Consider the following 24635-nt stretch of genomic DNA (forward strand, 5'->3'; position numbering starts at 1 on the left):
TTTATAAATTTCATAGCTATGTTCTTAACCACCATACCATGAATACTAATAAGCCTCTCCTATGTGTCAGATATTGAGATGGAGGTAACAGTTATAATTCTACTTTAAAAGGGCTAAGTCTAATGAACAAAAAACGTTAGCAGTCACAAATAGTGTAGTAGTGATACGATAGAGAAAACCAAAATGTAAAGAACTGTAGAAAAAGAAGACTATGAAAGAGACTAAGATGGAAGGCCAGAGAAGTGGGAAGAAATCCAGAAGAACATAGAAGTCACGAAATTAGAGTTTCAAGAAGAAAATTGTCATTGGTATCCAATATTGGTTGAGATTCATATGAAAGAGATGCAATGACTGGGAGATATTTTTGTATACCAGTTGAAGTGGAGTTGTTGTGTGATAATAATGTAAACTTATGTACAGCTCATCCTATAATACCAGATTTCAAATTAGGAAGTTCTTGAGTATTTTTAATGGAGGAGGTGGTTGCCTTTTCAAATTATATGCATTTAATGAAAGCTTAATATTTTTACATAGAAATGTTTTTAAATTGTATACTTCATATTTCCACAAAATGCAACTGCACTACAAGAGAAAGACTGAGTAACATACAGATAATGACCACTAGTTTGATACGTAGGAGATCATTTACAATCTTAGTAATTCAGTAGCATAATAGAGTCAGATTGTAGTTCAGTGCTGAGTAACTTGAAGATGAGGAAAGGAAGGCAAATGTAGCTTACTTTTTTAACAAGTTTGGCTGTGAAGGGAAATTGAGTGATGAAGTGGCAGCTAGAGACATAAGAGAAATTACAGAGATTATTATTACCTTAATCCACTCAGGGAGGTGAGAAAAGAGTTTTAAGGTAGGAGAAGCTGAATTATATTTATGCTTAACAGAAGGAGGAAGAAGGTTAATTTAGGAAAAGAGTGAAACAGAGTGATTGTGGGGCAGGGCCTCTGGAATTGATTCCAAAGTTCAAAAGAAAGGCTATCTCTTCTACCACTGTGACAAGAGAGAAGGGGTTAAGGACAGGTGTAAAATAGGTTAATTCATATAGGGCAGAGAGAGGAATTGAGGAAATTTAGTAAATTTCTGTTGTCTAGTGACCGTTTTCAGTGGAAAACAATGTTGGGTGGTAATCACAGTTTTTTAATTGATTGTGTGATATTAGCAAAGCAAAAGCACTCAGGTAGCAAAGATTGAAAGAAAAATAAAACACTCTGATCATTCTAAATCACAAGTTTAACATTAGAAGACTTATCACTCATCTACTCTTTAAAGCCATATTTGACTGACTTCACACTGTTTGAGGTGCTGTGCTAGATAACTAAGATATGTTTTCTGTCCCTGAACAGCTCATGGGCTTGCAATCCACTGTGATGCAAACGTATTGATTTTTGAATTAAAATGATAAATATAGAGTGATTGAATTAACCATGTATTTTTCCTGCAAAGTGAAGTATTTACTTTCACTCCCCTTTTGGAGGATACTGACAGTAGGAGGTTTCTCTTACATACCCTGCTTCTGTCCCAGTCTATTTTTTTTCCTCTGAGAGAGAAGAAAGTATATGCTATTAGAAGTCCATTAACATTTTACTAGTTCTTACCAAGTTAAGGATCCTTGGTTATTATTCATTCATCCACCATCCATTTATTGAGTTACTAGCAACTTGGCTAGGCACTGGGGAAATGAAGGTTAATGGATAGCGGTTAATAATAATTGAGTGCTTATTTGATGGTAGACAATTTGTTCTAAGCACTTACTCTCATTTACTGGTCCATGAGCTAGAGACTGTTAGTGTGTATTCTCATTTAACACATATGGAAACTGAGGCACCAAGAGGTTAAACAACTTGCTTAAAGTTACATAGCTAGGAAGTGGTAGAGCTGGGGTCTACATTCAGGCAGACTGACTTTAGGGCTCTTTCTCTTAACTACTATGCTATGCCACCTCACTGTAATATATAGAATTGGGTAAGACACAATCCTGATCCTCAAAAAATTTACTCTGAGGGGCTGGCCCCGTGGCCGAGTGGTTAAGTTTGCGCACTCTGCTGCAGATGGCCCAGTGTTTCGTTGGTTCAAATCCTGGGCGCAGACATGGCACTGCTCATCAAACCACGCTGAGGCAGCATCCCACATGCCACAACTAGAAGGACCCACAACAAAGAACATACAACTATGTACTGGGGGGCTTTGGGAGAAAAAGGAAATAAATAAAATCTTAAAAAAAAAAATTTTACTCTGACATACAGAGTGAATTGTGGTTAGAAATTATATCACACTGGATTTTTTTGCTTGAAAGAAACGAGGAAGTAGACATTTACTGTCTTAGAGCTCAAAGGGCCTTGAAGCTTAGGTAAGTGTGACAGCTTGCCTATGGTAATCTAATTAATTTGGCTGATTCAGGAAAATAATCTGGCCCACTGTTCTTTTCACCTGAACGTGCTGAATTTTGTTTTATAACGATAAGAAATACCACATGCTGAAAATAAAGTAACTTCTGGATTAAAATCTTGAAAATTAAATATATAATCTCTCCATTTAATATAGGAATTAACTTGTATTCTAAGAATTATAATAAAGAAAAGACAACCAGTTGAAACGCTAGTTCTGCCTTTTGAAACTGATAACATTTTTTTTTCTTTACTACTTACTGGTTATCTACCATGTGCCAGACCTAGAAGATAGGCAGTTTGTAATCATTATCTGTATCATGAGCAACAACCCTGAAAGACAGATATTGTTATCCATGTTTAATGGCTACAGGTATTAAGGCTCAAAGAAGTTAGGTAGTTGGCCCACAGTCATGTGTCCAGTAATTGTCAGTACTGGAACTCAAATCCAAATCTCTCTGTTTTTAAACCCAATATGCTTCATATACTTTGTGCCACATTGCTTCCCAAGAAGTATTTATTTTCAGATATGAAATGGTTCCAGGCACTAAATAGGAAGTATCTTCTTCAGTTTTTTCCTAGTTTAAATTTTTTCTCCAGTATTTTGTTTCATCTTGTATCTATGTCTCTCTTGTTTCTTTGCTTTATTCTCAAGCTACAGAAGAAAGAAAACCAGCTGAAGTTCTCATTGTTGAGGGACAACAGTATGCTGTTGTTGGGTAAGTGACACTTTTCTTTTTTAGTTGAGTCATTTATTTAAAACGTAGGTCTTCTAGTTCCCCCTTGATGTGAATTGGAAATTTTGGATTAACAATTTTAAAGCCTTCAAAGAATTTAAAGGAAATCTTACGATTCCATTTTATTTTCTGTATTTTGTGGTATTCTATATCCGTAAGGGACTATACTTGCTTAAGAAAAAAGAGGTTTGTTGATTTTTCCCATATAGCAGAAAATCTGGAGGTACACAATCCAAGGATGGTAGAGTGGCTCCAAGATGTTATTAGTATCTTAAGCTCTTTCTGTCTTTTTTTCTGCAGCTTTTTTAGTGTGTGTATATAGCATAGGAGTTAAGTTGTGGGCTCTGGAGTCAGACTGCTTAGGTTTGAATCTCAGGGTCTCTGTTATTCTTTGTGACCTTGGGCAGGTTACTCTATGTGCCTCGGTTCCCCTATCTGTAAAACCAAATGTTGAAAATAGTACTAGACTTAGAATTATTGTGAAATTAAACAAGTAATTCATATACAGCATTTAGTACAGTTCTAGCACCTAATAAGAAGTTGATAGTTGTTGGTAGTTATTTCCATTATCGTCATTTGTCACTAGGTCTTTTACTCTTTTACCAATAATAATATTTCAAATTCAGGTTAACTAAGAAAAATATAAATTCCAGTGTTGTTTGTCTAGTACTACATGCCTTTTATTAAGTGAGTAATTAAAATAATATCTTCAGATTCTCTAACAGCACTTCATAGTTTATTTTCCTATGTATGATCTCATTTGATCTCAACAACCACATGTAAAATAGACATTTCAGGGATTATTGTTCTCTTTCTACAGTTAAAAGTATTGAAACTTAGAAGGTTAAATGGTTAATATAAAATGACCCAAATGGAACCAGAATTAAAATCAAGGTCTAGTTCCCAGTATCTAGACCAGAATTCTTTTTCACTTTTCTTCTTTTTTTCTTGTCACCATATTAGTCTTTTCTGAAATAGCAATCCCCTCCAGGAAGAATGGATGATCCTCTGCTTGTAACTCTATGTGCCTCTATCGTGGCACTTTCTGCAGCGTATCAGAATTATTTCTTTATATAATATATATCTCCCTGGTTATACTCTGAGTTCCTTTAAGGTGGGAATCATATCTTACCATTTTATTTATTTTTTGTCATCTAATAAGCCTTCAAAAAATATAAATAGGGGCTGGCCTGGTGGTTAAGTTTGTGTGCTCCGCTTCAGAGTCCCAGAGTCCTTGCGGGTTCAGATCCCAGGCACAGACCTACACGCCATTCATCAAGCCATGCTGTGCTGGCATCCTACATACAAAATAGAGGAAGATTGGCACAGATGTTAGCTCAGTGACAATCTTCCTCAAGCAAAAAGAAGAAGATTGGCCCTGAGCTAACATCTGTTGTCAATCTTCCTCACCAAAAATATATATATATATACATACATATAATTGATGCATTTTCCCAATATATATTATGCAGAACTCTGAAGTATACCCATTGTAAACCAAAGCTTCCATTTTTTCTCCTCTGGAGTTCTTTTCGGTTTCTGGCAGGACAGAACTTTTTTCAATCTCCCTGTAGTAATCTCATCCCTTCAATCTAATGCTTTCTCTCCTTTACCTATTATCTTGTTACTCTTCCTATGCTTGATGGAAATCGTCCCTTCTGGCTGTCTGGCTTTCTGGCACTTTAAGCAAAGAGACTGCTGCTGAAAAATTGAATTCTGTTTAAAGGGGCAATATTATATCTTCTGAGAGAAGATTACAAAAGATAAGCAATTGACTCCTACCTAGTAAAGCACACTCTAGGAGTATGCATTGAGAGTAATATATGGTCTGACAATTATGCTGTTATAAAGGCTAGACACTCTCTTTCTTGAATCACTACTTCCTGATATCCTTCAGACTTTTATAAAACATTATTTTACATGGATCGCTCATTTCTGAGCATCTCATTGAACTTAGATGTTCTATAATGTATTGCTCTTTTCTCCTTAATTTCAGTCTTACTTAACGTCTCAGTACTGTCTCTTTTCAACTTATGACATGTCCTGCTCATGAGCTGATAACTTTCTCATCTTTGGAGAACCTTTTGTGACTTACCAATAAACTTCTCAAGAGATACGTTGTTCTTAGAAGCCAGAGTTTCTCTTTCATCTTACTAAGAAAGTTGGGACTTGGTTCCCTTCATTAATTCAAGTTATGACTGAGGGCTTACTATGATCAGAAACACTGGGTAGACTTTTTGTCAGTCTTTCTGAATTGGCCAAGAGATGGGATACCTGCCTTATCAAAGAGATTACTTAATAAGAATGCCAAACAGAGGGTGATGTGCTCATAGCACAAAATTTAAGCAGGAACTCATTCTCAATGTCATGCACATGCTGACTCTGCAATTGCATGACCCTGAAATTGAGAGCCTCCTTAATTTTGCCCCATGGGAATCACTCTTGCCTCACGCTAGTCCCTGCTCTGCTGCACTTGTAGGTAAAACACATAATTTAACAGTTACCAAGATCAGTATTGATTTTTATATGCTGAATCAGTTTGATTTTTCTTATTCTGACTGCTTACTGGATCATCTTTCTTTTCTTATAGAACTGTATTGCTGTTGATAAGAATTATCCTTGAATATTGCCAGTGTGTGGATAATATCCCATCTGTTACTACTGACATGCTTACTCGTCTGTCAGATTTATTGAAGGTGTGTATGATTTCACTCTGTTACGGAAAAATAGTTGGAAGAAGTATTTCATTAGGTTGTGACTAAACTTCCAACTTTGACATTTCAAGGTTAATATCTTTAAGACATTAATTTTGTGACATTTGATTGTGGTTGAATCACAACATGTTACTGGAAGAAGGCCGCCTGCTTCCTTCTCACTCTGCATTTAGTGATTCCTCATTACACCCTAGACTTGTTAATGACATTGGAGACAGGAGATGATTTGTTCGTTAGGTGCTGAACATGACTGAGGCCACTTAGGTCCAAAAACCTGGACTGGTTTCAAATGTGATGGAAGGGACTCACTGAACTTTACACGTAAATTCATCTCACTAAGGTTAGAGACTTTTCTTAAACCATCTTCTTCAGAACCATTGATGTAAAATGAAAATGTGATAATTTTATTCAGCTATTTCTTAATTTAATTCAGCCATTTCTTATTAACAAATATTTTTAACTGCTAGCATAAAGAAAAGGCTTTACTTTTTAAAAATGTCTAATCTATCAATTAATTCTGCCCGGAGATTGAGTTCTCATATTTTAGTCCAGAAAGATTTTGTTGCCCTTTTGAAAATGGGACTGTCCGATAAGAATGACTTAAACTGAACTAGTTTTGTGAATGCAAATTAAAGATTAATTTCTAAACAAATTGTTTTTAGAATTTCTCAACTTTTTTCCTGCCAGACAGTAAATATCATTTAGAAACACCCTTCTCCCCCTTTTTTATCATTATGTGAATAGATTCTAATTGCTCCTACCAGAAAATTCATTTGATCCTTGAATGGGAGGAAAGAAGAATGTATTTTTAGAACTGTTGACCCATCGCCAGCATATAAACAATAATTTTAAATAAATTGTCATTGTTGTTTTTCTCCTTCCTTTGTTAGTACTTCAATTCAAGAAGTTGCCAGTTAGTTCTTGGAGCTGGTGCACTGCAAGTTGTTGGACTAAAAACAATAACTACAAAAAATTTGGGTATGGATTATTGCATTTAATTCACCTGCTGAGATGTTACAATGATGTTACTATACTCATTGTGTTTTTATTATACTTGATTTTTTTTGGCTTTAACCCAAGGCTCCAAAAGTAGCAAATGCTACTTCACTCTTTTCTGTATTACCGTAATTGAAAAATTAACTTGTGGAGAAATGTTATAAGAAATTTCCACTCCAACAAATAGAAGTTATTTGGAAGTTTGACCACTATAGAAAGTGTTAAGATGTAATAATGTATGAAGTACTTGGGAGTGAAAGGTATCAGAATATCAGAAGAGAATCAGTTGTCCCATTAGCTTACTCGTGCCAGTAATACTCACAACTTGAGTCCATTGGAAAAAGCAGTCTGTTCCTTACATTATTCAATACCAAATGATTTTCCTACACAAAATGAAATATGTTGTTTTCTGCCACTATATTCTTCATTTATGAAATAACTGGGGTCTGTATAAAATTGACATATTTTGCTTAATTTGATATGTAATTAAAGTTAACTAATATCCTTTTTTGTTTCTCCATAATAAATTCACTGCCTGGATCTTCAGCTCTTTCTTCACGCTGTTTGCAGTTAATTGTGCACTACATTCCTGTGATCCGGGCTCATTTTGAAGCTCGACTACAACCTAAGCAATATAGCATGCTTAGGCATTTTGATCATATCACTAAGGTACTTTTCCATATATTTTCTACTGGAGTTTCATAAATTTAATTCCTTAATTGTTAGGTATTTTTTAGGTATGTCTCAGGGACTTTAAAATATAACATTATTTCTCATTACAGGACTACCATGACCACATAGCTGAAATATCAGCTAAGCTTGTAGCGATAATGGATAGCTTATTTGACAAGCTATTATCTAAGGTAATGATTTATGGAAATTATTGAGCTTTGCTTAAAAGTATTGTGACTTTCACAATTGCCTAAGAAATCAAATTCTTCACGATTTAGGGAAAAAACTCAATAAAATATTCAGAATGCCCAAGTAATTGATATTCATCTCTTTAAGGGGTGGAGGGAGGGAGATAATTTCAAGTATGATAGAAATCCTATACAAAAGTAATTTTATATTAGCTGCATTGACAAATATATACCTTCTTCAAAACCAATTTTAGTCTGAAGGCCTTCCAGAGACAGAAAGAACAAAGATCAAAATGGAGAAAAAAGTAAATAAATTATTTGTGATAAAGTATGTCACTTTATTTTTCAGACTAAAAAGGCAGAGTCTGAGGTGCTGTACTAATAATTTTCCTCATAGATAGTCAATTTCAATATTCATTTCTTGTTTGCTTCTCATTCCCAATAAGTCATTAAGAGAAGCAATGTTTTCCAAAGGATTCTCAATTACACTGGGAGGATATCTTCAGAAAATGTCACTTAATCAGCCCCAGTCACTTTTACCCTATCCCTCACTCTTTCCTTTTCCTAACTTCTTCAATAAGTCTTAGAGAGAAAGCAGAAATTTCACAACTTGAAAGTTTTAAAGTTATTTAGTTGATACTTTTTGGCCAAGAGCATGTTTAGAGTAATCTTATAATGCAAGACACTTTGATAGGCTTTTCCTTCTACTTGGATCCTTTAGATTCTGAGGTGGCAGGAGCAGCAGGCAAAAATCATGAAAGGGCACAATAGAATGGTGCCCATTCACGCCCACAGACATGTGCCTAAACCTTTGAAGGTGACAGTGAGAAAGCAGTGCTTGGAAAATAAGATTGTGTTTCTTTCATAGTTCTCCAAATTTTTGGTCACAGGACCACTTTACATTCTTAAAAATAATCGAGGGCCCCAAAGAGCTTTGTTTATGCAAATTGCACTAATCAGTAAGTTCCATATTAGAAATTAAAACTAATAAAAATTTAAAACACAAGAATACACAAACACATTCCATTAGCCTTCAGAATGATATCATGACAAGTTATCTAAAAATCCCCACTATTCAACCATGAGAGAATGAGAGTGAAAAAGATAGTAACATCTTAGTATTATTATGGAAATGATTTTTACCTCGCAGATTCCTGGAAAGAGTCTGACTCCCAGGTGTCCCCAGATTACATTTTGAGAATCTCTGGTGTAGTTGATAGATAACAAAGAAGTTTTATGCTTCTCTTTTAAGAAGCTTAAGGAATTTATAGTTATGTGCAAACATACCTATATTATACTATGCCTGTTAAATTAGTTTCTAGTTTTGTGTGGAGAAAAATTACTGTTGTTTAGAAATTCTTTGTTTTCTTCATGATTGCCAAGTACAGGCTAAATTCAAAAGCACTTCTATTCCACCAGTTTTCTTTTTGATACACGGCATTCTTCTGTGTACCATAAGTCAGAAACAATACGTTGTGACTGCCCTCACGAAGTGTACCATCTAACATGGCAGAAGACTATAAACACCTAACAATGTAGAATACAGTAAATGTTGAATAGTGGAACTAGTAATACGCTGTGGAATATAATGAAGCAAAACCAAAAAAGTACCAGGACTCTTAAAAGCCTGATTTTATTCGATCAGTTTGGTCATACAGAGATTTTGAACAAGAATTGGGATGTGGCTCGCCTTTTTCCTGTGACAACTCACTTTATGCTTTTCTTTTTTTTGGCACTGAAAGATAAACAGAATTATTTAATGAGCTTCCCGTATGTTTATCTCCTATATTTAACAGTCATTATTATTTGCTTTTTTTGCTAAAATATTTTATAATAATTTTGAGGTATTTTGATATTTTATCCCTAAATAATTGTGTGTATTTCTAAAAACTAAGGAGATTTTCCTATATAATCACACTATCATATCACCCCCAAGAAAATTAACAATAATTCCTTAATATCATCCAACACCTATTCCTATTTGAAACTTATCAGTTGTCTCAAAATGTCTTTTTTATATAGATATGTATTTTTTAAACTTGAGAGACATTTTATTCACTTTCCCATACCACCTGTCATGGATATAAGCAGCTAAACCTTATATTTCCTCAGGAAAACATAGCACTATTGAGTGACTGTTATATCCTATGGAGAACTTCAGGTTTTGGTCACAGCATTAAGAGCTGGTTTTGGTCCGACAAGCCCTTTTTGAAATGACCTATCCAAAATGTCTTTTTATAATAACTGGTTTGAACAAAGGCTTCTACATGGCCTATATATTGCGTTTGGTTGTTAGGTCTCTTAAGTCTTTTATAAACCTCAAACACTCCCCCCACTTTTAAATTTTTTTTTTTCAATGTCAAGAATGTGCCTAGACTTTTGCAATTTAATGTTTTCTCTATTACCTTCCCCACTGATGAGTTCTCCTGTTACCCTGACATGTGACATTCTCCCTGTACTAACAAGTCTCTCCTTGCCACTTCCTGTCCTATTTGCTTTCGTAGGTTGCCCAGGAGTTTGGCCCTGTTTTTAATTCGTACCAAAAGTAGCAGACAGTGTTTGGTTTGGGTTAGCTTGTCAGTTTTTAGCTCTTCGTTTTTTTATCTGAAAATTTAATTTGGAGAAAGAAAGATAACACAGTAATATAATATAGGCTAATTCTAAGAAGCTAATAATACGGTACCATTGCTTGGGTAGAATGAAACATTAACATCTAATTGTACTCCTGGCTAGACTAATGGCCCATGCACCATTCATTCATTAAGTTAAATTGCGTTAGGTAACGGAGTTACACAAGAGTGAAGCCTTCGATCTTGTCCTCAAATGGTAAAATATTTAGTAGGAAAATTTTGTCAATAACTATACCAAGAGGTAGAATATGTAAAGTGTCGTAAGTAAGGAATCAATTTAGTGCTATTGGAGCTTTTAATGCTTTGGAAGAGATGGTTGCCAGCCTGGGAGGGAAATCTAAGAAAGCTTTCTGGGTGAGGCATGCATATAAGTTTTGCTTTTAAAGATATGCATGATTAGCGCAAATGAAGTTGAAGTGAAGAGATACTGTGAGGTGACAGCATGAACAGACATGTTGGTAGGAATCATAAGAAGGAAGTTTAGTGTCAGGCTTTTGGAGTCAGATAGACCTAAGCTCAAATTCCATGTTTGTCACGTATTAGCCATTGAAGGACCTTGGGCAAATTATTCATCTCCTTAAGCTTCAGTTTCTATTTCTAAATGGGGATAATAATAGAGCCTCATAGGTTGTCATGAGGATTAATGAGATTATATACGTGGAGTGTTTTTCTTTTATCATGTGTCTGACTGTAGCACTATCCAGTAAATGTCAACTGTTAATGCTTTTGCTGTTGTTGTTAATAATAACAAAGGTGAATAATTCCATTTAGCTGATGTATTAGGGTGGGTGAATCCAGGAGTGGGAGATACGTTGGAAAAATAGCGGACAGCTTGGACTACCAGTGGAAAGCTAAGCAATTTAAGTCAGGCTTATGTAGGTATAATTTACATTCAGTAAAATTCAGTCCTTCTAAGGATGTAGTTTGATGATTTTGACAAATGTTACACAGTAGTGGAACTACGACAATCCAGATACAGAAGAGTGCCATCGCTGTTAAACATTCTCTTGGACACATTTACAGTCAGTCCTCTCCCCACATCCCCAAACCTTGACTAACACTGATCTGATTTTTGTCCATATAGTATTACCTTTTCCAGAATGTCCTATAAATGGAATTATACAGAATATAGCCTGTTGTCCCAGGCTCTTTTGATTTAGCGTAATGCTTTTGAAATTCATGGATGTTCTAGTGTGTGCTAATGGTTTGTTTCTTTGTAATATAGAGCAATATCCGTTGTATCGATGAAGCACTATCCCTTCAACAGTTGGTAGACTTTTGAGCTGTCTCTGGTTTTTGGCTGTTTTCAATAATGCTGATATAAACATTCATGTGCACGTGTTTGTGTGGGCATATGTTTTCATTTCTTTTGTGTAAATACCGTGGAATAGATTGATGGTTGTATAGAAACGTAAAACTTTATTAAAAACAGACAAATTATTTTCCAAAGTGATTGTACCATTTTGCCTTCCTACTTTGATGTATAAGATTCCTAGGTGCTGTTCAGCTTTACCAGAACTTTCTATTGTCTGTCTGTTTTTTGTTAGTCCTCTAGTAAGTAAGTGAGTAATAGCTCACTGTGGTTTTAATTTACATAATACTAATGTGTTGAGCATCTTTTCATGTGTTAGTTTGCCATCCATATATTTTCTTTGGTAAATTGTTCAAAATTTTACTCATTTTTAAAAATTATGTTTTCTTATTATTGACTTGTGAAAGTTCTTTATATATCTTGGATACAAGTCCTTTATCAATGTGTTTTTTAAGTGTTTTCTCACAATCTGTGGGTTTTCTTTTCATTTTCTTAACAGTGTCTTGCAGAGAGCAGTTTTTAATTTTGATGAACTACAGCTTATCATTTTTTCTTTTATTGTTCATGATTCTTCTCCTAAGAAATGTTTGTATAATCCAATACATAGATATTTTCCAGTGTTTCCTTCCAGAAGTTTTATTGTTTTAGGTTTTATAAATATAAGTCTATGATCCAATTCTAGTTAATTTTTGTATATAGTGCAAAGTATGAGTCAGTGTTCATTTTTTTGGGTAGTTCCAGTACCTTTTGTTGAAAAGACTATCCTTTCTCCATTGGCACCTTTGTAGGAAATCAGTCGACTGTTTTTGTGTGGGTCTATTTTTGGACTTTTTTCCATTTCATTGATCTTTACAGCAGTACCACACTGTCTTAACTACTGTAGCATTATTATAATTCTTGAAATGAGGTAAGGTGAGTCCTTGGATGTAGAGCCTTTCAGTGTTCCTGTTCCTCCTCCAGTGGAAGTCAACCTGTGCTTTGATTGGTATATGATCCTGGGCTTAAGGTGTTTTTGTCCTTCTCTCAGGAGCAGCCATGATTTGCTTCTACCGCTCACACAGTGGGCCCAGGGATGAAAAAGTCTGGTGCCACTTCTCAGTGACTTCATACTTTTCCTCTGTACAAGAGGAGGGTTTGGGGAAGTGGGTGGCATTTACTCTTTTTCCCTAGGGGCAGCCAGTCACCTCCTGCTTGCCTGTGCTACTGAAAGTGACTTTCTGTGGTTTCCTGCCCTGACCCTAGTGTTGCTTGTGAGCACCTCCTGGAGGCCCATAGAGAGCTTGTGAGCAAGTGCAAACTGCCTTTATGGCTAGGGTTCTCACTTATTCTAAACATGTGCTGGTCCACATTTGGCCTTTGGGAATTTGTTAAAATGTTAGTTGTTTTCTTCTTCTTTGCTTCTATGGCGTTCACCTCTTCTTCCTATACTCTGCCGAAAGTGAGACAGTTCTTGTGTCCCATCTCTCCTCAGAGGGCCTTGTCACTCTTTGAAATTAGTTTCCTTGGTTCCTGTGACCTCTGTTCTCTGATGGGTTCAAGAAAAGTTATGATTTTATAAATTGTTCTAGTTTTTTCTTGTAGTTAAGGTAGTAGCAACATTCTCTGTAGCTTTCTAAATTTTAAACAGGAGAAGAACCCAAAAGTTTTTAAACTAATGAATCACGTGATTATGATTGCACTTTGGAAGGATTAATCAGATAGTATGTAGAATGGATTTGAGGTGATATGGTATGTCCTCTATTTGGAATACTTTCACTTAATTTTTTTCCTTTGAAGACTCAGCAGCCCAAGTGTGCTGCTCAGGAAGCCATCTCTGCTGTGGCCTAAGTGTCCTTTACCTGTGTTCCTATAACATGCAGTGTCCATTTTCTGGAATACTAACCAGCTTTTAGACAGTCACTGCCCCAAAGGGACTGTCTCTGATTCATCTTTGTACACTCCAGCTAGTATAGTATCTGAAATTTCATTCAAGCATACACATACATATGTACTTACGTATATGCACACGTATGTGCACATACATACACATCCAAGAAAATATTTATTCAGAACTTACTATGTGCCAGGCAGTTTTATTAAATGTATGTTGTACTAATATCTGGACTCCTTAAAATGCTATGACATTTTTTCAGGTGAGAAGTATTGAAGACTTCACCTAGGGCAGTGTTCTCAACTGAGACAATTTCGTCCCCCAGAGAACATTCAGAAATGTTGGGAACGTTTTTGGTTGTCACAGTTTGGGGAGTGGGGTGATGCTGGTAACTAGCGAGTAGAGGCCAAGGATGCTGCAGAACATCCTACAATACACAGGACAGCCCCTGCAACAAAGAATTATCTAGCCCAAAATGTCAGTAGTGTAGAGGTTGAGAAACTTTGATTTAGAGTGCTAAGGTGCAAAATAATTTGAAAGTACATTTGATGGGACTTCGTCACTGATTCAGTACAAGGCAACAAGGGAAAGGAGGAAAAAAAACTTGAGTAGTAGATTTCAAGTCTGTGTGACCAGGAGGATTGTAATACTAGAGATAGTAATTGAAACAGGTAAGAGGAGCAAGTTTGGGAAAGCTCTTGTGAACTCAGTTATGGAGTGGAACATCTACAAAATGTGTCACTTAAACTCAGTAAAGTGGCTCAGGACTAGAGGTGTGTTAGAAGTCCTAAGACTGAATGAGGTTGATAAGAGAGAAAAGAGAAGATGAGGGGGGATTAACGTTAAAGAAGCTTTGCACTTAGGGGACAGAAGAAGAGAAAGGTTAGCAGAGGAGGAACCAGGAAAGCATTGTGCTACACCAGGATAATGTTTCAAGTGTGCGTGTGTGAAATACTGCAGAGCAATGAGTAAGGGGAACTAGAAAAGTTACTAAATTTGGAAATTAGGATGTCTTTAGTGATTTTTCTAGAGAGAAATTTCAGAAGATTATTAGGAGAAAGTGGTTTGGGTAGTGGCAAGAACCAAATTTTAAGGGTTGAGAATAAAGAAATAACAGTATCAAATTTGGGTGACTAAAGAAATGTGACAGTGAAGATAAGATGGAAAGAACAGTATCTTTAGGGAAAGTAGGTGAAGGAAGGTTTTGGGGGTGTACTAATTTCTTGCGGCTGCCATAACAAATTACTAGACAGCGAGTGGCTTAAAACAACAGAAATTCATTCCCTCATAGTTCTGGAGGCTAGAAGTCCTAACTCAGGGTTTCACCAGGCCATGCTCTCTCTGAAGGCTCTGGTGAAGAATCCTACCCTGACTCTTTCCAGCTCTGGTACCTGCTGTCAGTTGTTGGCATTCCTTGGGTTGCAGATACATCACTCTAATCTCTGTCTCTGTCTTCATCTGGACATCTTCCCTCTGTGTATCTCTGTGTCTAAATTTCCTTCTCCTTTCTTTTATAAAGATACCAGTCAGTGGATTTAGGGCCCACTCTAATCTGTTTTGACCTCATGAGGTTCCAAGTGGACATGAATTTGGGGGGATACTATTCAACTCAGTACAGGGGGTTGTTAAGGGGATGTTACTATAATGAGATACCCTTCATACCCACTAGGATGGCTAAAATAAAAAAGACAGACAATAACAAGTGTTGGTGAGGATATGGAGAAATCTCATACACCGCTGGGTGGGATTGTGAAGTGGTACAGCCATTTTGGAAAACATTTTGGCATTTCCTCAAAAGGTTAAACATGGAGTTACTATATGACCCAGTAATTCCACTTCTAGGTATATACCCAAGAGAGTCAAAAACATATGTCCACACAAAACCTTGTACATGAATGTTCATAGCATTATTATTCTTCCTAGCCAAAAAGTGGAAATAACCCAAATGTCTGTCAATTGTTGATTGGATAAACTATGGTATATTCATACAACGGAATATCATGCAGCCATAAAAAGGATGAAGTACTTTTTCCATGTTACAACATGGAGGAACCTTGAAAGCATTATGCTAAGCAGAAGAAGCCAGTTACAAAAAGCCACCTATTATATAATTCCATTTATAGAGACTAGTGGTTGCCAGGGGCAGATGGGAACAGTATTAATGATACTATTAATGGGTATGGAGTTTCTTTTGGGCTGATGAAAATGTTCGGAAATTATTGGCGATAACCATTGTATGAGTTTACTAAAACCAGTTAATTGTACACTTTAAAAGGGTGAATTTTATGGTGTGTGAATTATATCTTAAAGTTGTTATTAATAAAAAAGATAAGGGGGTGTTTGATATATTTCTAGGCTGAAGAGAGACAAACCCTTGGGGGGTCACAACTTTGCTTACCTTGGTCCAGTCACATGGTGACTTCTACATGGTTCTGCTACAGCAGTGTATTGGAACTTATCATTTTAATAAACTTTATAAGATTAGTACATTTAAAATATAATTACTTAGTGCAAATTTGTCTTGTAAATAAAAACGATTTATAACTTAAGCTGTGAATGCTAAAATGTGTGCCAAAAGATGATTATCTAAATCATATCAGTATTTTTTTCTAGATGTAAGAATAGTAAAATGAATGTACCTAAGTTTAAAATTTCAGTATAAATTGTTGCTGAAAAAGTCTTCCCTAACCTTAGGGTAAATATGATTACTATACTGGCCCACCTACAAAGGAAAAAGAACATTTTAATTCTATGAGAATTATATTGATGTCAGATATGATCACGTTGACACGTTCTTAAAATCATGTTTAAAAAATTATATTTTAATGTAGAGGGCCTACCTAAATGATTCACCATTGTATGTTGAGCTAGATTAGTAGCCAACATTTTTTGAGCACTTCTTTGTATCAAGCACTGTTTTATGTTTTTATGAGCCATCTTTTAAAATCTTTACAGCAAGCCCTTTGAGATGTAGAGAAATGAGGTAACTTGTCCAACACCACATGGCTAAGAATTGGAAGAGCTGGGTTTTGAACCCAAGCAGTCCATTTTAAGAAGGGAGCCAGCCTATGTTCTTAGAGACTACGTTATGCTGGCTCTCTCACAGTAGGGAGGATATTTACTGAAAAGTCATTGAGATTTGCACGAGTAGCACAGCTCACAGTTTAAGTGTAAGCTTGAGCGCTATATCAGAGTTAGATGTGTAGGGGCAGAAAACACATGTCTTCGTGGGGATGTGCAATCCAGAGGACATGAACGTAATTCTCATTATTTTTCCCTGCCAGTATGAGGTGAAAGCTCCCGTTCCTTCTGCCTGTTTCAGGAATATTTGTAAGCAAATGGCAAAAATGCATGAAGCTATATTTGATCTCCTTCCAGAAGAACAAACGCAAGTGAGTAGTAATTCCTAAAACTACTTTTTTATATATGGCTTATAATATGCATGCAGAATTGGAGTGTTTTTACATATCTTTGGCACAGTTAAGCTTAGTTCATATTCCAAGATGACTTTTATTGGTTTTTTTGGTTTATTTACTTGTGGAACATGGATAAAAATTTCTGATTTCAAAGTGCCTTTGCTCTGACAGGCCAGAGCAATAGTAGCTTTGCTGTATCGTCAGCAGTTCTAAAAAGTAGTCTCCATTTGTCCATTGAGTATCAGAGATCCCAGATTCTACTTACATCCTTCATTACATTATTAGTTTGAAAATCAGAGTTGGCGTTTATCAATGAATAGTAAAATCAGTTACTCACTGTGATTATAATCCAAATTGGTTAGAGGAGGAATTAGTAATGGAGTTAATGACAATGAGATGACACATAAAGTAATTTAGTGTGCCTTATCATTAATATGTTAGATCAGCATAAGTGATGTAGTAGGCACAAAACAGGAAAAATAGCAAAATGGGTAGTCTTTGGCACCTTTTACCTATGAAGTATGCCCCTGTCACTACTGTCTTCGTCTATAAAAGAATTATCACAGCGTTCTCTTCACTCCTCAGTGACACTTCTGCCCCCCACCTCCCTCATCTCCCTCTCCTGGTACTTTAAAGGTGCCAGTATTCCTTTTTTCCCAGTCTTCTTTACCACCTTGGCTTATTCCGTCTATACCAGGTGATCCTATTCAAGCCAAGTTGTAGCATGATACATGTTACAATAAAAGCCTGGTTGTTGTATGACTAATGAACTTAACTTTCACTGGAAGTTTTGCTGTTCAGACAAGCTTGTTATTTCAGATTGTCTCTAATTGGTTGAGTGCATGGAAATGGTCTCTGGGAGCTGAGTACGCGTAGCTTTCTTAGTGTCTCTTGCCTACTCTTGCTGCTGCTGGTCTCCTTTCCCACCTCAGTGCCACCTCAGACTTCCATCGTATGCTAGCTACTACCATTTTTCTTCATGCTTCCCTGGGTTTTCATTAATCATACTTACCTCATGATTACATATCATCCAACTTCTTTGGAGCTCACTGAGGACTGAGGAGGAGCCATTGATGTGGAGTATCGACCAGGGTCTCTTTTGATACTCATTTCTTCCTAGCCAAGCCATCCTTTCTGTTCCACATGTGAGATCCCCAACCTGTGACATTCTGACCTTTTGAATTTGCCATGTGAGTTCTAATTCTAGAGTAAGGCTTAGCCAGGTCAGGGAGCTGGGCATACAGGTTATTTCATCATCATAATTTAAAGGGAACTCTTGTCAAAGCTGAGCAAAAATTATAGATTTTATGTCTATATAGTCACTAGAATACCAGTAATTCCACAAAACATTCCATAGATGACTGTATATATATTTTTTCCCATAGAAAATATATGTTATTCTACAAAATTGTTTCCGTAGATTAATTGTATATAACTTCAGGTCAGGTATTTCCCAAAGAAGTATTGGGCCATTGCATTAAAAATCTGTATGTGAGAGCAGTAAAATACTTTCAAGTAATTTTATCAGTTTAGAAGGATGAAGATATCTTTGCCTCTACCATTGTGACTTTTTTGTTTTTTTCTGTCAAGATCCTAGTTAATATATTGCAGAATTCTCTATTTCTTTTTATTATTTTTACCTGTCACAGTTGATCCTGCCTATATCCCAGAGGAGTTCTTCTAAGGGGCAGAAAGTTAGAAGTAAGTCATATCATTAAAAGAAGTACTACTGAAAAGAGGAAAAAGAGCTTTTATCCAACTAGGGAGGAAAGCTATACTGAAATAGCAATTAAATACTTCAGAGGAGCATTTTTAAAGTATATGCCAAAGCAAAGGTTTTTTTAAAAATATTTTTTCAAAATAATATTGATTTGATATTGATAACTCAGACATGTTTTCTATTTCAGTAGAGCTTTAAGAAAATAAGTTTTATTTCTTTTCCAGATGTTATTTTTAAGAATTAATGCAAGTTACAAACTCCACTTGAAAAAGCAATTATCTCACTTAAATGTGATAAATGATGGAGGACCTCAAAATGGGTATGTTTTCAACATATTTTTACTACACACTCCCATATTGAATTGTTTGATTGGTTTTTATTCATTATGCTGTCTTTTTTCTACTATAATTATGCTGGGGCCCCAAAATTGTAAAATCAGCAACCTTTTGTCTTTTTTTCCTGTGTGGAGATGGTCTCTCTCTCGCACGCGCGCGCGCTCTCGCTCTCTCTCTCTCTCTCTCTCTCTCTCTCTCTCTCTCTCTCTGTCTAGCTGTCTGTCTACATTAAAGTGTTTTATAAATGGTCAGTTACTTAACTGACCTGTGTCCATTTTGAGGCAGTGTGGGTTAGCAGCACCTCCTTAGGTTACCCAATAGTCTTCTCCTATCCACACAGATCTTGTAGTCCTACTTTGTAGCTGTGTGACCCTGAGAAAGTCACTTAACCTCTGTGCCTTATTTATAAAATGAGAAAGATAAAATCTGCCTTAATTCCTTCACAGTTTCAAAAAATAAGTATAAGTGTGTATATACGAGCCATTCAGCAAATTATATGTATTGTTGGTGAAACAGTGCAATATATAAAAGAAAATATAGTATTTAGAATCAGAAAACTTGGATTAAGTTGTGCCACTTAGTAGCTGTGTATCTTTGGGCAAATCACTCACCCTCTCTGAACTTTAATTTTTGATGATAAAAAGTTCTGTCACAGGATTTTTGTGAAGGACAACATAGATGAAGATATGAGGGAAAGATTATACAAAATGCAAAGCACTGATCATGTTGTTACACCTTGATATGATTTCCTCAGTGTGTTACCTGTTCCATGGATTTTTAGGAATAAAATATTTTACTCCCTGTTAAAGGAGTTTCAAGCTTAAATTTCAAACTTAGAGGAACAAATGAAAAAAATGTATTTGGGAGTTAGAAGTTGACCCTGCCGTTAAAAAAAGTACACTGAATTGATTTTACAAAAAACTATTTGGAAGGTCAGACTGCTGAATCTGTCGGCCAGGCTGAATTTAGGACCTTTATGCAAAAATCTGATTCTCTTCCTTGATTATTACCTGGTTACTTTTTTTTTTTTTAAGACTTATCTGTTATTTTCAAAAACTGCAAAGCTACAGAAAAGTTCAAATGAACACCAAATACTTCTTAGAGACTAGTCAAAAAAATCTAATATATATATATATATTTTTTTTTTTTTTGAGGAAGATTAGCCCTGAGCTAACGTCTGCTGCCAATCCTCCTCTTTTTGCTGAGGAAGACTGGCCCTGAGCTAACATTCGTTCCTATCTTCCTCTGCTTTATACATGGGATGCCTGCCACAGCATGGCTTGATAAGCAGTGCGTAGGTCTGCACCTGGGATCCGAACTGGCAAACCCCAGGCTGCTGAAGCGGAGCACGTCAATTTAACCGTTGTGCCACCAAGCTGGCCCCCCAAAAAAGCTAACATTTTTAAGCCCCACTCCACTCATACCCTTCTTCTTTTATTCTCATAACTAAATCTGGGTTAGTTGGTTGGTTTTTCTGAAGCGTCCAAGCTAACTCAATATCTATTTTCTTTATTAATATAACTGTTTGGGGGTCAGTACAACCTTAGGAGATCTTCACTGTCACATACTTTTAAAGATTAACTTCTGTGTGTAAGTCAATTCATGTCTTTGAGTGATCCCTTAAAAGATAGAATTTCTGAAAAGTAACCTCTGGACTGTGGCCAAAGACATAACTACTTGCTTAAAAGGAATTTTTGTTCTTGAATTGACTCTAAAAATGTACCATTTCTTTCTTTTTTTTTCAAGGTAAAATTCACATAACCTAAAATTAACTGTTTTACAGTTAGCAGTTCAGTGGACTTCATGCATTCCAGCCTCTGTGCAAGCATCACCTCTGTCCACTTGCAAACATTCTTACTACCGCAGGAGGAAATCCCAGACCCACTGAGCACTTGGTCCCTGTTCCTTTCTCAGCAGCCCTGTACTTCTTCTTTTTAATGTGATTATCTTTTTCTCTATTTTATTTTTAAAATACAGAGACATATGGAGAATATTTGTATTCTTGCTACTTAGAAATGATCGTTAACATTTGTCATTTTCACTTGAAAAAATGTTTATCATGTTAAAAAAAATGGCATTTAATTTAAATGAAGTTGCAGTATCCCTTGACCCTGTCTCCAGTCCCATTCTCTTTCCCCCAACGCTTAGGCAATATTTCTAGTAAATTTGATCTATATCGTTTAAGTCCTTCTCCGTTATTATCTATATCTAAAAATAAATATAGTTTTGTAAACTTAATTAACTTATAATGGTATATTGTACGTATGCTGCTTTTTCCACTCAACATTGTTACTGATTTATTGATGCTAATATAAATTGTCCATTTTCTGACTGCTTTATTGTATTCACCCACATGAATCAATCATATTTAATGCATCCAGTTCCCCTAGTGATACATTTCTAAGGCCATTATTTTTTTCCATTACAACCATGCCACAGTTAAGATCTTTATACGTGTCTAAAATGGTGTGACTGTTTCTTTAGGGTATGTACCTACAAGTGGATCAGAGCACATGTACATTTTCACTCTACTAGGTATTGCCAGAATGTTCTACAAAGTGGCTGTACCAAGTTAACACTCGACCATTTCTCCACATCTTACTAACATTTGCTGTTAGGTTTTTTTTTTGCCAGTCTGATGGGAGACAATGGTATCTTGTTTTGATTTGCATTTCCTAATGTTTGTCATCTTTTAATATATTTATTAGTCATTCGGGTGTTCTCATCTGTGACTTTTCCTCTTCATATTCTTTGCCCATTTTTCTCTTGGGTGTTATATTTTATTTTTAAGATTTTTGCATATGCCCTCAAACTAATCCTTTATTGGTTATATATGTTGCAAATATCTTTTCTGTCAAAATTTTTCAACTTTGATGTATAGACTTGTAACTTGTATAGATTGTAAATAGTTGTGTTTATTAAACATAACTATTGACAATATTTTTAAGTAGAGCTTTGTGTTAACTTTATGTTTAATTTTTAATGCAAGGACCTTGCCTTAGAAAGGCTTTGGTCTTTTTAGAGCCGTTGCTGTCAGTTTCGGTGTACTTACTGACCATCTTATCACAAGAATGACAATATGGGATCTTTGTATAAAGATTTTTTTCCTTTTTCTCCCCAAAGCCCCCCGGTACATAGTTGTGTATTTTCAGTTGTGGGTTCTTCTAGTTGTGGCATGTGGGATGCCACCTCAGCATGGCTTGATGAGCAGTGCCATGTCTGTGCTCAGGATCAGAACCAGTGAAACCCTGGGCCGCTGAAGCTGAGCACGTGAACTTAACGACTCTCCCACAGGGCTGACCCCTAGAATCTTTGTATAGATTTTAAAACACCCTGAATTAGATGAGTTTCAAATGAAAAATATGGTCTTTACTAAATTCTGCCATGTGATAAAAGGTGAAACATTAAGTACCTAAGTCCAAAGGTTATTTGTAAATTAGACTATAGTACAGATATTAAGCCTGCTTACAACACCTTTGCCCCCATGTAGTTCAGCAATCCAGAACGGACGTGTTCATTAAAATATTGAAGCTGAATTTCTTCTCTTTTACAAACTTCTAAATCAAGGTCTCCTATTTGTTTCTCCTTGGGCCACAGCTCTCAAAATATACATCTAATAAGACCAGTCCCTATTTTTTATGCATGGAGCTTTGATATTTTGTTTATCTGAGTGTCCTTTCTGGCAGCGTTCTTTCAGGTATAGGCATTAATGTGACGGCTCAGTACTCCAAAGTGTAATTCTGTCCTTTTTCATCAAATGGTATTATATCGATTATCAATATCAAGTTTTATATCCAGTAATACTTACACAAGTCGCAGCCTTCATTTAACTTCTTAGGATGGCACTCAGGGGAGCTTGTCTTTCTTTCCCTCGATTTCATTAGTCATATACAGGTATACTCTAGTCTAGTGACAACTGATCAAAAGAATTGTTTAACCTGTTATTTTTGTACTTTATTTCATGCTGTTTTAAGATAAATCTATTTTATTGGACAGAATTATGATACTGAGTCCAACCTTCATTGGTTTATTCCTTTTTAACACATTTATTGTTGAAATAGAGCATTAAATGGTCTAACTATATGATAGCAGGAATCTTGCTAAGAGAAATATATTGACATTTGGTCCCCAGGAAATCTGAATTTTAAATAATAGTCTAGCAGCTAGAATAGGACTCTCTGAGCACTGCTACTTTAATTATCTGAATAGAAAGTGTGAGATTAAAAATAATTCTCTCTCCATTGTTTAGGTTGGTCACAGCAGATGTAGCTTTTTACACTGGAAATCTTCAAGCCTTAAAAGGCCTTAAAGATTTGGACCTAAATATGGCTGAGATCTGGGAACAGAAGAGGTGATGACATACTGGAAAACTGGGTAGTTCATCTGACCATGGGATGTGTATATTTATGAAGAAAATATGGATGCCTGTGATTCAAGAACTGAACCTGGAACCCAAAGTGAACTGGGGTAGGGGGAAGGGGAAAAGGAAAGTATCAGTGTTGGGGAACTGGGATTCAGTGGGATCTACAAGGAATGCCATTTTTGTGCTTCCTTCAAAGTGAGGAGTAACTGATCAGGTGTCTATAACATTTTTCATTCTCTCTGGAAACAGACTCAGGTTTCTTTGGACCAAATCCAAAAGAACACATAGCTGTAACACAGCTGTAGTTGACTAGAATGCTCTGTATACTTTATATTAAAAAATGCTTTGCATTTCTTCCAGTGCAATGAAATTCATATGGTTTCCCACCTTATTTAATGATGGTACAATTTAAAATATTAAAATCTTAGTCAATCTCTGTAGAAAGTTTTCTCTATGAAAGTAAAGCTGTTTGAAAAATTATTTTTTTACAGATCTTTCTATAAAAAATAAACATCTTTTGATTGCTTGGATTTAGGAATTCAATTTTTGTTTTAGTGACCAATGTCAAGTTTCAGGCTTTGTGTGTCGCATATTTAATCTTTCTACTACCACTGTATGTCAACTGGGTAAAGCCTTCCAGAATAGTCTAAATACTTGAAAGGCTGATCACAAGTAATAAAGAATAAGATATTGGCATTTATTTATGCAACTACTAATTTAAATACTTTTTAGAAGTGGTATATGAAAGGCTGTAGTATAACAGATGTATTTTTATAAAGGTATCTATGAAGAGTTTTTTTTTTTTTTGCTTTTTTATTTCTAGCAGAGGTGAGAATACGTTGTCATATATTCTGCCTACTTATGAGTTCTCATTTTAACATTTAGATAACATGAAGTATGCCCCCCTTGGGTTCTTGTTTTTATGTTACTTTCAATGTGTATATGAACACAGACCAGGGAGAAATAGAACTTTTAAAATATAGGCTGCTGTGTTGGGGCTAGAAATAAAGGTGATAAGTAAGTTATTTAAAGACTTTTATAATACCTACCTTCAAAATTAGAATCAGCAGCACTCTACAAATGAAAGTGCCTGTGCCTCACTTCACACCAGGAATCTTGCCTAACCCTGTCAGAGTGCCTAACCTTGTGGTGATTATGTACAATGAAACAGTCTTATTTTGTGCTCTTCAGTTTCTTTAAGGAAAGCCTGTTTTCTTTATCATTACAGAGGTATGTCATTGGTTCTTAAACTGTCTCTGTCTAAAATAAAGCTGTAAAAAATTAC

At 35.7% G+C, this 24635-nt stretch overlaps 1 protein-coding gene and 1 non-coding gene across 7 annotated transcripts in view; one reads left to right on the forward strand and one right to left on the reverse strand.

Moving 5' to 3' along the window:
• The window catches only part of VPS54 (VPS54 subunit of GARP complex), a 106249-nt gene extending 81615 nt beyond the window's left edge, over positions 1-24634 (forward strand). For 4 of the 6 annotated variants that reach the window (XM_046662401.1, XM_046662400.1, XM_046662403.1 and 1 more), the window contains 8 exons: positions 3053-3116; positions 5725-5830; positions 6739-6826; positions 7392-7513; positions 7627-7707; positions 16801-16908; positions 18877-18971; positions 23237-24634. In XM_046662401.1, the coding sequence (XP_046518357.1) occupies positions 3053-3116; positions 5725-5830; positions 6739-6826; positions 7392-7513; positions 7627-7707; positions 16801-16908; positions 18877-18971; positions 23237-23342 (770 nt within the window). In that variant the 3' untranslated portion in view covers positions 23343-24634. Of the gene's footprint in view, positions 1-3052; positions 3117-5724; positions 5831-6085; positions 6189-6738; positions 6827-7391; positions 7514-7626; positions 7708-16800; positions 16909-18876; positions 18972-23236 lie in introns of those variants that run through there. The other 2 variants (XM_046662402.1, XR_006888735.1) reach the window with 2 other exon arrangements.
• LOC124240545 (small nucleolar RNA SNORA25) lies at positions 9801-9924 on the reverse strand. The gene has a single exon (XR_006888932.1). It is a non-coding gene; the product is annotated as a small nucleolar RNA SNORA25 (small nucleolar RNA).
• Position 24635: the final 1 nt, after the last annotated feature.

The sequence above is a fragment of the Equus quagga genome, chromosome 5 (assembly GCF_021613505.1).
Source record: "Equus quagga isolate Etosha38 chromosome 5, UCLA_HA_Equagga_1.0, whole genome shotgun sequence".
Lineage (NCBI taxonomy): Eukaryota > Metazoa > Chordata > Mammalia > Perissodactyla > Equidae > Equus > Equus quagga.